The 12,292-nt window shown below is 46.2% G+C and overlaps 1 protein-coding gene across 3 annotated transcripts in view; it reads right to left on the reverse strand.

The window, feature by feature from the left end:
• Positions 1–12,292, reverse strand: part of PLD1 (phospholipase D1) — a 114,995-nt gene that overhangs the window by 70,978 nt on the left and 31,725 nt on the right. For all 3 annotated transcript variants that reach the window (XM_019500858.2, XM_014606208.3, XM_014606210.3), the window contains exons 4-6: positions 11,938–12,083; positions 10,259–10,367; positions 9,516–9,581 (exon numbers count right to left, since the gene is read on the reverse strand). In XM_019500858.2, the coding sequence (XP_019356403.1) occupies positions 9,516–9,581; positions 10,259–10,367; positions 11,938–12,083 (321 nt within the window). The remainder of the gene's footprint in view (positions 1–9,515; positions 9,582–10,258; positions 10,368–11,937; positions 12,084–12,292) is intronic.

A 12,292-nucleotide genomic window follows, 5' to 3' on the forward strand; every position in this document is an offset into this window, starting at 1 on the left:
AGAATATGGGTCAACTGGCCTTTGAGACTAATTCTGATAGGCCCCATGTCTGAATGGAAAAGTACATAAGCAAAAGGCTAATCTGAACTGTAGCATACAGATCTGAAGTGTCTAATACACACGAGCCAAAATTTACCCACAAATCAAAACAACTGCAACATTCCTCATCTTGCTATCAATTTAGGATGGTGAACTTTCAAAAATACCCCCTAAGCTGTACCACAATCTACACTCAGCAGCAGAGCCAACATCCAAAGATAAGTTCTCAAAGTTCTTCTTCTACTCGTGTCTTGTCAAACTAGATGTTTTTTCCAGACTCGCGCACAAGTGATGGCTCTTTCTATTGCTGCAGTGAGGTCTCCTTTGTGCAGGTCTTACCAAGGAGTCAGCAAACAAACAGGTGCTCCATAGTATGCAGTGCACTGCACTGCACTGCACTGGCATATATACATTTCATTAGAATAGCCCCATTTGAGCATGTTTGTTTTTGATCCTTCAGTTTGCTTGTGGAGGCAATTCAGGCACTTCCATTTTGGCCAGTCCAGATCAGCCCCTCTGGGAAGGTCCTCTTGGGGTCCTAGGTCCATTTTAGAACACCTGATTGTGCATAATCTTTCTTTCCATAACCGCAGTCGCACCCTGACTGCCGTCATAGCCAACTGTGCAACACTGGTGACAAAACTCTTTTGCATTTTAAGCTGTTTAGTTACTTCTGTGTGACCACAGAGTGGATGCGTGGGGTCTTCCATCTGTCATAATTTTTCTTTTTGACTCACCACCTTTCTTCTGATATGAGGTAGTGCAATGCTAGTCAGTAAGTACAGGCTAACCTTTGGTGTTGGCGTTAGACATCCTGTTATTTCACAGCAGCTGTAGTTTAGAATTGGGTCTAGTTTCTTGGCATAAAATGATTGTTCCCATACTGGACACGCATACTCTGCAGTGGAGTAACACAAGGCAATAGCAGTGCTTTGAATGTAGCTCAGTTTGCTCCCACTTTTGAGGTGACTGAATTACAAAGTATGTTGTTGCAGGCACTGACTTACCTTTTTGTCTTCTCTACATGTGCTTTGAAAGTTAGTGCTTGGTCCAATGTAACCCCCAAGTACATAGAGTTCGGGTGATTAGTCAGTGAGATTCCATCCCAGGTGATGGTTAATTTCTGCTTGGCTTCTCTATGGCATAGGTGAAAAGCTATGACCTGCATCTCGGTTGGCTTGGGGCAAAGTTGGCTCTGACTGCAGTAATCTGAGAGGTTGTTACATGTACGTGTAAGTCTGTTCTTGATAGTGGCAAAATCCTTCTTTTGTGACACGATGCACAGATCATCAACAGGGAGCCATCGATGCTCATTGGAAGGAGCATTTTGAAGACCTTCTCAAATCAAGACTCTGTTGTTGATGAGAGAGTTCTCAACTCCATCCCACAACAGCCAATCAGAACCCTTGATGAGGTGAGGAAGGCCATCAAGCAGATGAAAAACAACAAGGCATCTGAAGTGGATTGAATCCCCACAGAAATCTTCAAGCAGGGGTGGGGGGAAGGGGAGAGGAGCTCACATCACAGCTTCATGCCCTCATCTTAAGGATCTGGAATGATGAGAAAATCCCAGACAACCCCACAGATGCCATGATTGTGACAATCTTCATGAAAGGAAACAGGTCTGACTGTGGAAACTACAAATAGATTGCCTTGCTGTCCACCACAGGAAAGACCATTGTGAGAACCCTCCTAAACCATCTCTTTCCACTTGCTGAGGAGCTCCTCCTGGAATCTCAGTGTGGGTTTAGGGCAGGGATGTCCAGCCCTTTTGAATGTTGGGCCGGATCACGAACTTTTTATCACCCAGTGGGCCAGTGAGCCATATTCAAAGATGTCATAGGAAGTGGTATCATATCAGGAAGTGATGTCACGTGACCTTTGACACCAATGAAGTTGCAGGGGTTGACATGGTCCTGGTTGACATGGCATGCATGCCTGGATTGACACGGTGCTGCAGGAGCCACTTGGCTACAACTGGGTTGACCTGGTGCTGAGAAGCTGCGGGACCAGGCCAGGGTTAACCTGGGGCCTGCCTGGCCTGCCGGTGCCATGCCCGGGTTGACCTGGTGCTGCAAGACCTGCCTGGGCAGAACCAGATCGGCACCGGCCAAGAAAAGCAGCATGCAGCTGAAGCCAGCTTCCCATGTGCTGCTGGGGATGGGACGAGGCCGGCCAGGTCTGCACTGGCCAGCAGAAGCGGCGGCAGAGCCATGTGCTGCTCAGGACTGACCGGTGCAAGCTCGTCCCATCCCGAGCGGCATATGGCTCCGCTGCCACTTGCTGGCTGGTGCAGACGCAGCCGGGCTCCTCCTCCTATCCCCAGCAGCACATGAGAAGCGGCCCCATCAAGGCCTCGTGCGCAGGCGACCGGGCCCGGAGACCTGCAGCACCCAGGGGGAGACTGGCCGGAGCAGGCGCTGCTTTGCTGTGGGGCCGGGCAGGGCAGAGCAGCGGGGCTGGCGTGAAGCGGGTGGGTAACAAGGCAGGCGCAGGCCAGCGTGCCAGCGGCCGCTCCTTGCCCTCCCACGTGGGGCGGCTCCCCCGGGCCCTGCAGGGGTAAGCAGCTCCCCTCCCCTCCCTGCCGGCTGTGGCCCGTGGCCCTGCCCTGCCGGCTTCACCGCAGCCCCACCACTGCCACCGCGGCGCCACGTGCCACCGCTGCGGTGGCTCCACACTGCACCACCACGGCCACCGTGGCTCCACACTCTGCGCTGCTGCCCTGCAGCCCCGCTGTGGCTCCGCCGCTACAGCTCCATGCCACCGCAGCCCCGTGCTCCGCGATGGCCCCACGCTCTGCTGCTGCTGCAGCCCCATGCTCCACGGTAGCGGCACTGCCACTGCCGTGGGCCAGATAAAATGGCTTGGTGGGCTGCATGGCGGACTGCGGGCTGTATGTTGGACAAGCCTGGTTTAGGGCTTCAAGAGGCAAAACTGACATGATCTTCACAGCTCACCAGCTGCAGGAGAAATGCCAGAAACAACATAAGCCTCTCTATGTGGCCTGGCCTCCTTTGACCTCACAAAAGCTTTAGACTCTGTCAGCCAAGACACATTGTGGAAGATTCTTCTGAAGTACAGATGCCCACCGAAATTTCTCACCATTCTCTGCCTGCTCTATGACAGTATGTTAGCAGTGGTTTTCAGTAATGGAGCTATCGCAGATCCCTCTGAAGTTAAAATGGGAGTTAAGTTGTCATTGCTCCAATACTCTTCTCAATGTTCTTTGCCACAATGCTACATCTGACCACCAACAAGCTTCCAGCTGGAGAGAAGCTAAACTGCCAAATGGATGGTCAGCTGTTTAATCTCAGCCATCTCCAAGCCAAGACTAAGACCACCACAACCTCAAACGCTGAGCTTCAGTACACTGATGATGCTGTAGTGTGTGCCCACTTGGAAGCAGACCTTTAGGCAATTGTCATCGTCTTTACCAAGGCATACAAGAAAATGGGACTGACACTTAACATTAGGAAGACTAAGGTCCTCCATCAACAGCCTCCTAATGAACAGTCTGGAGCTCCAGTAAATCAGATCCACAGTGAGACTCTGGAGAACACTGACTATTTCCCCTACCTCAGAAGCCATCTCTTGCAGCAGGCCAACATAGATGAAGAAATCCAACACTGCCTCAAATCTGCAAATGCAGCCTTTGGACGCCTGAAAAAACGGGTGTTCAAAGATCACAACATCAGATCTGAAACCGAGCTTGTGGCTTATCAAGCAGTTGTGATCCACACCTTGCTTTACAGAGCTGAGACATGAACAACAGACAGGAGACATCTGAAGTCATTGGAGACGTACCATCAATGCTGCCTGCAGAAGATCCTCTGAAACCAGTACAAAGATAGACACACCAACATCAGTGTCCTCCTGATAGCAAACACCACAAGTATTGAGGTGATGATCATCCAACATCAACTTTGTTGGGCCAGCCATGTCACCTGGATGTCTGACTCCAGACTCCCAAAGCAAGTTTTATTCTCCCAACTTGCCGAAGGCATACAAGTCAAGACGAGGGCAGAGAAAGTGCTTCAGGGATGTTTTCAAGGTCATCTTTAAAATAATGCAACATCGATATCAACTCATGGGAGACTATCACCCAGGACTGCCTGAAGGAAGAGTCTGATACAGGGATATTGGTACTTTGAAACCTTATGACAACAGCAGGAGACGGAAAAATGGGAGCAGCAGAAACAGCGTGTCACAGACCAAATCAAGAATCCAGCACTACCCACTGCATATGGAAGTGCATATCCGAGTTGCAGCAGAGTTTCTCAATCCCAGATAGGCCTCAACAGCCATCTTCAGATACACAGATAAGACAGTCATGGAAGACCATCATTCTTGATTGTAAGGGATTGCCAAAGATCAATATGAAGCTCCTCATCTTACTCTGCATAGGTTGGTCATTGGTATATATGTTAAAAAGGATTGATGCTAGCACGCTACCATGTGGGAGGCCATTTCATTGTCATCTCCAGTGGCCCCATTTCTTGCACTGTTCTATGCAAAAATGTCTCTTCTCCAAAAGGGATTGGATGAGCTGCATGGTAGGTGGTAGTCACAAATCATACTGTGGATTTTGGCAAGCAGGTTTTGGTGGCTGACTGTGTCATAGACCACTGATAGGTCTATAAACAGCACCTGTTATCAACCCTTTCTTGAATCCATCTTCTATATGCTGGGTGATGTTTAGTATTTGGCCAATGCAGGACTTGTCTGGTCTAAATCCGACTTCCTCTGGTATGAGATGTTGTTTGATATGAGGTGAAAGGTGCTTGGGAATAAGGAGTTCATAAAGCTTATAAAGATGGCACAGAAGTGACACTAGCCTAAAGTTCTCTGGGCCACAGGCATCCTTCACTGTCTTTTATAGAGCTATTACATGGCATTGTTGCCATAGTTTGGGTATTCTAAGGGTTGATGAGCAATTATTAAAAAGGCATAATTATCCATAACTTGGTTTCAGGGCCGAAGTGCTTGATCTTTTCTGTGCATATGTAGTCAAGCCCAGCTGCTTTGCTATTCTTCAGTTTACTTATTCCAGGATCAAGTTCATCCTACATGTATGGTGTGCTAAAATGATTTTCTTCCAGATCAGTTTGCTTTCTAATCTGTATTGTAGGCTGTTTGTTCAAAGCTTTATTATTGAACATAGGCTGGTGAGTCACCCGGTTTGCTGCGACATTGTGGTATTGCTGTACTTCCTTTGAGTAGTTACTTATCTTGTGAATGGTTAATCATATTTTCCTGCTAGTGTGGGTCATATCTATTCCTTCAATCGATTCTTTCCATGTTTGTCGCCTTTCTTCCTGGAGCTTGTTAGGTAGTGCTGCCCCTGCCATAATAGTGTCATTTGAGAATGGATCTCTTTGAAATATTTGCTGGAATTTTCTGTATTTGGCTGCTAGTATGGGAGTAAAGAGTAAACCCTGGTATATACTCAGTTCTGCAACCTTGAAGTATATACCACTTGGAGGTTTTGCGTAGTGCATTCATGAAGAGCTTGTAGTTATCTGAGACTGGTTCAATGTGTGTCACATTTTTGTCCAGGTCTTAAGAAAAGCCTCTTCAGTCTGCTTTCTTAAAATTGAAGCATCTGTGCATTGGTATTGGTTGGAATTATGGGTGCTGTGACATTTGATAGCAATTGGTCTGTGCTGTGCATGTGGAATGAATTCCAATATGTCCTTTTTGCACATAACTTATATATTGTTGTGAACAAAGGCAAGGTCTGTGTGAGGAGACAGAAGAGCCCCAAAGAAGTAAAATGGCCACACCTGTATTGTGAAGAACTCCGCAGGGCTCCTTCTTCACCCGGTGTTTCAGGAGGGGAGGGGGAGTCAGCTGGAACTCCAGGATAAAAGGAGACACGGGGCAGGCAAAAGAGGGACACAGGAAACCGGAAGAGACTGACTCAGGCAGCAAGACGGCAGGGAGAACTGGAGGCACTGAGGAAGCAAGGGAGACCGGGCTTAAAGAAAGCAACTCTATGGAGGGAGTTGCCAGGGGAGAGAACCCTGAGGGAAACGCCCCGAAAGAAACAAACTGCCGCGAGGCAGTTAGAAGGGTAAGAGGAAAGTCACCCCGCATAGTGCATTTACAATAATATTGTCCTGCATCAGGACAATAAGCCAGGAAAAAGACTGGCTAGGATTACTGGCAGGTCTGTGCCAGGTGCCAGCCGGGCAAGGTACAACCGGGCCCATTGGGGATACTGAGTGGCCAGACCTAGAGATCCAAGGAGCATTTTTTTTTTACTGCTGAAAGGCAGATTGCGGAGACAACTGAATTACCACCCAGTGGAACAGGCAAGGGTGTAGGGGTTGGTGGAGCCCTCACTACACTAAGCCAAATTGCAAGAGCCAAAGCATCAAGACCCACATGCCCCGGCATTCTATTTTCTCTCGTAACAACAAGTCGTGGCAGGCAAGATTGCAGACATGTGGGAGGGGTCATCAAGATGTCACGGTGGACTTCGGCTTGTTAGCCAAGATGCTAAAGTTGTTTTGGTGTAGAAGACAGAGTCAGAAAGGAAGAAAAGTAAAAAAAGCAGCTCAAACAAGTGATGAGCTCCAGAGATTGACAACACCTAGACCGGCATAGACAAGCCCCTACCACAGATAGGGGCAGGACATTTGGGGGAAAGCCCACCACTGAAGAGTCTGGATTATAGCTTCATCTCTATCGGGAGCTAGTCAAAGGTAGCTTTGTGTAGTGGATCAAGCTCAGGTGGACAAGCTTTGGCCCACATCTCAACTAAGCTGCCATTCTCAAAAACAAACTTTGTGGAAGCTTAACCATTGAAAGCCAACAATAATCTGAGAATGTATGTACATCTGAGACATCCACTTGTGCTTGCCAGCAACTGAGTGGAGCTATAGGGTACAAAGACAGGAGAGAAGCAGAGCTGTTTATGGCCCCTGCAGTCTGTAGTGACAGAGACCAGGAAACAAATAGAGCACGCTTCCCCTTTTTATCTCTAGCAGACATTTTCCAAACAGGATTTGATCAAGAAATCTTCAGCATTTTCATATTAGTGGAGACATTGAACCGGCAATTCTTGTTACCTAAGAATGGCAAACTAGATCCAGTGTCATGTACTATAAATGTAATCTCCTCTGCTCAACATATGCCAGCATTAACCATTGCCAAGTTGGCAAAATCTTACTTTAAGAACAAAAGATGATTATGTTCCACACTGTAACAGGGAATTCCTGCCCTTGTTACTAGGAGGGCTTGATTAGGTAAAGAACCAGGGGCCATGCAGCTAATGAGTCAATTAGCTACATCTGGCCCTACGGGAGAGGGGCAAAAGGGCCAATCCAGTGACTGGAAGGAGGCTGGGGAACATAAGCCCAGTCCCTGGGCAGGCAGGGGCAACCCAGCTTGCTGCTGGGAGAGGAACCTGGGAGAAAGGAGCTGCTGGGGACAGAAACAAGCTGCCCTGGGGGAGTCACAGGTAAGAGGGCTCTGATGAAAGGTAGGGCCTGTGGGCAACACTTCATCCCAAGTGAGGAAGACTATCTGTTTTGAAGCAGTTGGTTTGAGTTTTGTTTTTTCATTTTGGGCTTGTGACTAGAGGACCGGGTTGTGGCTATAGGTGTGGAGGAGACCACGGGCAGGGATGCCTGAATGCACTCTGCTGCAATAGGTACCAGAAGTCAGCCCCAAGACAGAGGAGTGGAGATTATCAAGTAGACCCTAGGAAAGGGGTGGGGGGGGTGCATCAGGGCATGGCTTACTCCTGAAGGCTGAGGTCTTGAACAGTGGGCCACGGTGAAGGGTATGGTTGGAGAGAAAAACGAGCCAATGCTGTGATTGCTGAAACCCTGACAAGTGTTTGGAGTCCTACATGAGCACCCCCTTACAGGGGCAGTACCAGAAAGAGACCAAAGGCCCTGAGGTGGGACTAGCCTGACCAGGCAAACCAGGACCTGCAAGGTTATGGCCGGCCCCAGGGACTGCCTCCCAATAACCAACAGAGAAACTCCAAAGTCGTGGCAGGAAAAGACTGGAGGTAAGAGTGGACCGAGTAAGTCTTCACAAGCGGGATGGACCATGAGGGGGTTGGGGGTCAGGGTGGTTATCCCCAGCCTCCTTGGGCACCACATCCATCACTATATTATATTGCACCTGTGTGTTACGCAGCAGCCCCTATGCTGCTGATTCTCAGCAGAGCCATTCTACAAATATTACTTTTAGACTGTCCATTGTAACAATAAGGACAGTGACCAGCACTGAAAATGTGCTTTGCCCCTCATAACTGGCAAATTCAGTATGAGCAGACTTAATATAAGAGTGTAGACAGCATTTGTACATAAAAATTGCCTATCAGAAAGCAATAGGAAAAACCCTGAACAACAAAAATAACAGGCTGTCTCCAACCAAGCAAAAAAAGAGAAGTTATATTCCCTTAGATATCTAAAGTTTAGTCTAGGTTTCTGACTCATTTTGAAACTAAGTTTTCCAATTGTTCTGTCTTGCTTAGGAGGATCTGGGCCTTTTCATTAAGTTCTGCAACTAACCAACCCAAGATGCACTAGTTCTTTTGCCAACGATACAAAAAGTAGTAATAAATTCTTTATGTGAGCTCAGAAGAAGAGGAAATAGGTTAATGACATAACAATGAAGTGGTATTCTTGTGCAGTTACATTTTCTTTAAGAGCTCACGGGACATGTGGCCTGCAGGATTTTGCAATGCTGCTCATGGCAACAGGAAAATTTTCTTTCCTAAGATACATTTTTCCTCAGGTTGAATGACGGGAGAATGAAGTATGCTCTTGCCCACTGTGTATTCCTTGCTCAGTATTGAGGCCTACGGTAGAATGAAGATTGGGACCACTGTTCCAGAGCCTCAGGTGAGGCAGGTGAAGAATACGGCCAGCCAACAATAAGTAAACTCCAGTCCACAAATTAGGTTTCAGGAGGCACATACTGATTTTAACAGGACCCACCCCTGAAGCAACATGAACCAAGCAATTTCATTAAGACTTCTGACTAGAAACAAAAAAATACTGTTTCTTTCTGGATGGGAGAAAATACTTAGTAAAAAGAGTTAGCCAAATTCTTCCATGTTCCAAAATTAAAGAAGTCACTTATACAGCTCAACCCCTAATTATTTAGGTCTTTAAACTTCTAACCAAACATCTTGAATGCTCGCCAGAATCTATCAGAAGTCCACCACATCACTTAGATAAGAAGTTTTCTGCACAGTATCAACCTTCCCCAACAGGCTGTCATAGTCTGTTGCACCTGCAACCTTCACATGGCTTGAGGATGTAACGCTTTGGTTTGAATCAATTTTACATTCACTCTGGGGAACGACATATAATCTAGTAAAAAAAAAAAAAGGATGCAAAATGCTTCTTGCATATCTGGAAGAAAGCCGGAGGATCTCTCTTATTCTATTAAGTATTTCTAAGTGAAGAGAACATCCCTTTGCTGTTTAAAGTATAATATATAATACTTACCGTTCCATGGTAGTTCCTGTACATAGGCATTTTTAAGATTTTTGTCAAATAGTCCTCTAGTTGTTTCTGCAATGCAAGGATGAAAGTTTTAGAGGGAGGAATGTCACATCTTCTTTTGCAGCTGCTAACTATTTTTTGCAACTGCACAACTCATTCCCATCCATTTTCTCATTCATTCATGGAATACGCAGGGGTCAAAGCAATCTCTTCCCATGCTGACCTAAGCTATTCTGTTAGCTTTCTAGAATATTCAGCTTCAGAAGAGGCTACTTATACAAAGGGATTTCATGCAACTGGGGCCATGGTACTGGGGATTTCATGGTAACTGGGGGTGTGGGACTGGGTGATGAGCTGATCGCAGTTCCCTTTGCTAACATCTCCGTGAGAGTACTAGCTCTTGAACGTTCACATGGAAAAAAACACACACACTCATATGAAGACTAGAGAGGAAGCTATTCAGTGGAGCATTGGAAGGAGCTTATTCTAGGCTGGGGCTGAAGGATAAAGAGGGCAGAACACAAAATGGATCAGAATAAAGCCTTCCAAACAAGCTGAGAGTCAGACAAATCCCTAGAATAAGGTATCTGCATCTAGTAGAAGAAAATTAAGTACAGCAATGGAAAATGAAAATAGAAATGGAAAATGAAAATAGAAATGGAAAATGAAAATAGAAATGGAAAGCGACCACAGATTAACAGTTCATCTCCCAAGAGTACTGTGAGTAGAAGAGAAAGCACATTTACCCTTCTACTTGAGAAGTGTTCTTCTCGAACCATGTTCTCAGAGGTGCGCGGTAAACTTGGCATCTGCCTGGTTTCTCCTCTTTTGATACTTTGTCTTCTAACTGTGTGACTGAGAAAAATTCCAGATTTGTTTTTGTCTGAGTATTAGAACATATGTGCATTTCCTCTAATAAAGGGGTACTGACTTGGTTCTCTTTTTTCTGTTTAAGACTTCATTATAAAAATAGAAGGTGGTAGGGAAGAAATGAAAAAGGAAGCATAAAAACATCTAACAAATCAGCCTGTAAAAATCACATAGACATGAGTATACATTATAGAAAGGATATTAGAATAACTTTTCCCTTGATACAAATGCCCACAGCTCCATGGGCTTCAACTGAGTTTTGCCTATCTAACCAGAAGAGAATTTGGATATTCTTGGGGCATTACATTTTACTAATCCTTAGTTCTTCATAACTACCCCTTCCTGTAGCACCACTCACTTCCTGTGGCCTACAGTCTCCATCTGGACTGTTCTTTTGTATCCTCCTCCCAACCATTTTTTTGTCTCATTTCTTTTCAATGCCTCATTTCTTATGCCTGGAAGTTCGCAGCAGGCCCTGAGGCTCAGTCCTGCCAGCTCCTGAACATCTCACAGAATTTAGATTAAAAAAAACTCAGCACCTTGCAGAGTTGAGCCCTTGAAGACAAGAGCCCATATTGTCCTGTTACCTTCCATTAATTACTATTCAGAACTCCTCACTGATTTCAACAGACAATTCTGCTTTAAAAGTGATCGTACAAAATGGTCCAACCTGCTTTCTCTTAGGGGTGTGCGAAATGGGCCGCATTCGATTCGGATTCGGCCCGAATCAGGGACAGTGATTTGATTAATTGATTCCGATCACTGTCCTGAATCAATTTGGCCAAATCATAATCTGAAGATTCAATGCTGATTCATAGAATCAGTGATTTGGCCATAGACACAGCTTTACATGTTTTTTCTACATACCTTGAGGTACCAGACATGGCTTGTGAAGAGGAGCACCGGGGGGGGGGGCGTTTGTTCACGTGCTTGGTGGCGAACCTGGAAGTGCACCAGAAATACTTCTGGTCCACTTCTGGGTCCACCAGTGAGTGAGCTGGCTTGCCAATCAGCCGCAAAGAGACCCTGGGTGCCCCCCCAGACCCAGGAGGCACCAGTCGCCAAGCCCAGGAGGCATAGTGGGGGGGCCCCCTGGCATGCTCCCCGGTGGACCCAGAAGTGGACTGGAAGTGCTTCTGGTCCACTTCCAGGTCTGCTGCTGAGCACGCTGGGGATCCCCGCATCCACCCCAGCATCCACTCACCATCTCAGCATTCACGAGCCACCTGGTACCTTGAGGTATGTAGAAAAAACATTTAAAGCTGCGTCTATGGCTGAATCGTCGAATCTCTCCGAATCAGTTCGGAGGGTTCTGATTTGATTTGGAGAGATTAAAGGGTCTCCTGATTCGATTTGGATTCAGAGACTCGGCCCCCGAATCAGGCCGAATCTCTCCTGAACTGAATCAGCGACAGGAGCTTCGCACAGCCCTACTTTCAGTGTCTTGGAAGAGGGATTCTTGGATCAAATTATTGTTACTGTCTATTATACCAGTTCACCACACATTATAGCAATTCTCCTCTTACTTGCAACAGTATCATATTTGCATAGTTACCTCCTTATAGGGATAGGGATTCGTATAAAGGCTTTGTATCTCAGCAGTTCCCTGTGAAATTCTTGAAAGTGCTTGAATTTCCTTTTCACTTGCCATGTAAATTCCCCATGTGTTAACTCAATAGTGTAAACATTTGGACTTGGTACCTACATGAAAGAACAGCACAACTTTCAAACGAGTAATAACTTTCCTAGGAATTTATATAATCATTTGTCGAACATTATGGTCATTTCTTATTCATTTTAATTACAGTCTGCATTAGACACTAACCAGGACAAGCAAAGATTTTACCTGTTAGAGTTATTTCAAGACTGCACATTCATAGTTTCTACAAACAATTAACTGATTTACAGAA

Source organism: Alligator mississippiensis, chromosome 7, assembly GCF_030867095.1.
Source record: "Alligator mississippiensis isolate rAllMis1 chromosome 7, rAllMis1, whole genome shotgun sequence".
NCBI lineage: Eukaryota > Metazoa > Chordata > Crocodylia > Alligatoridae > Alligator > Alligator mississippiensis.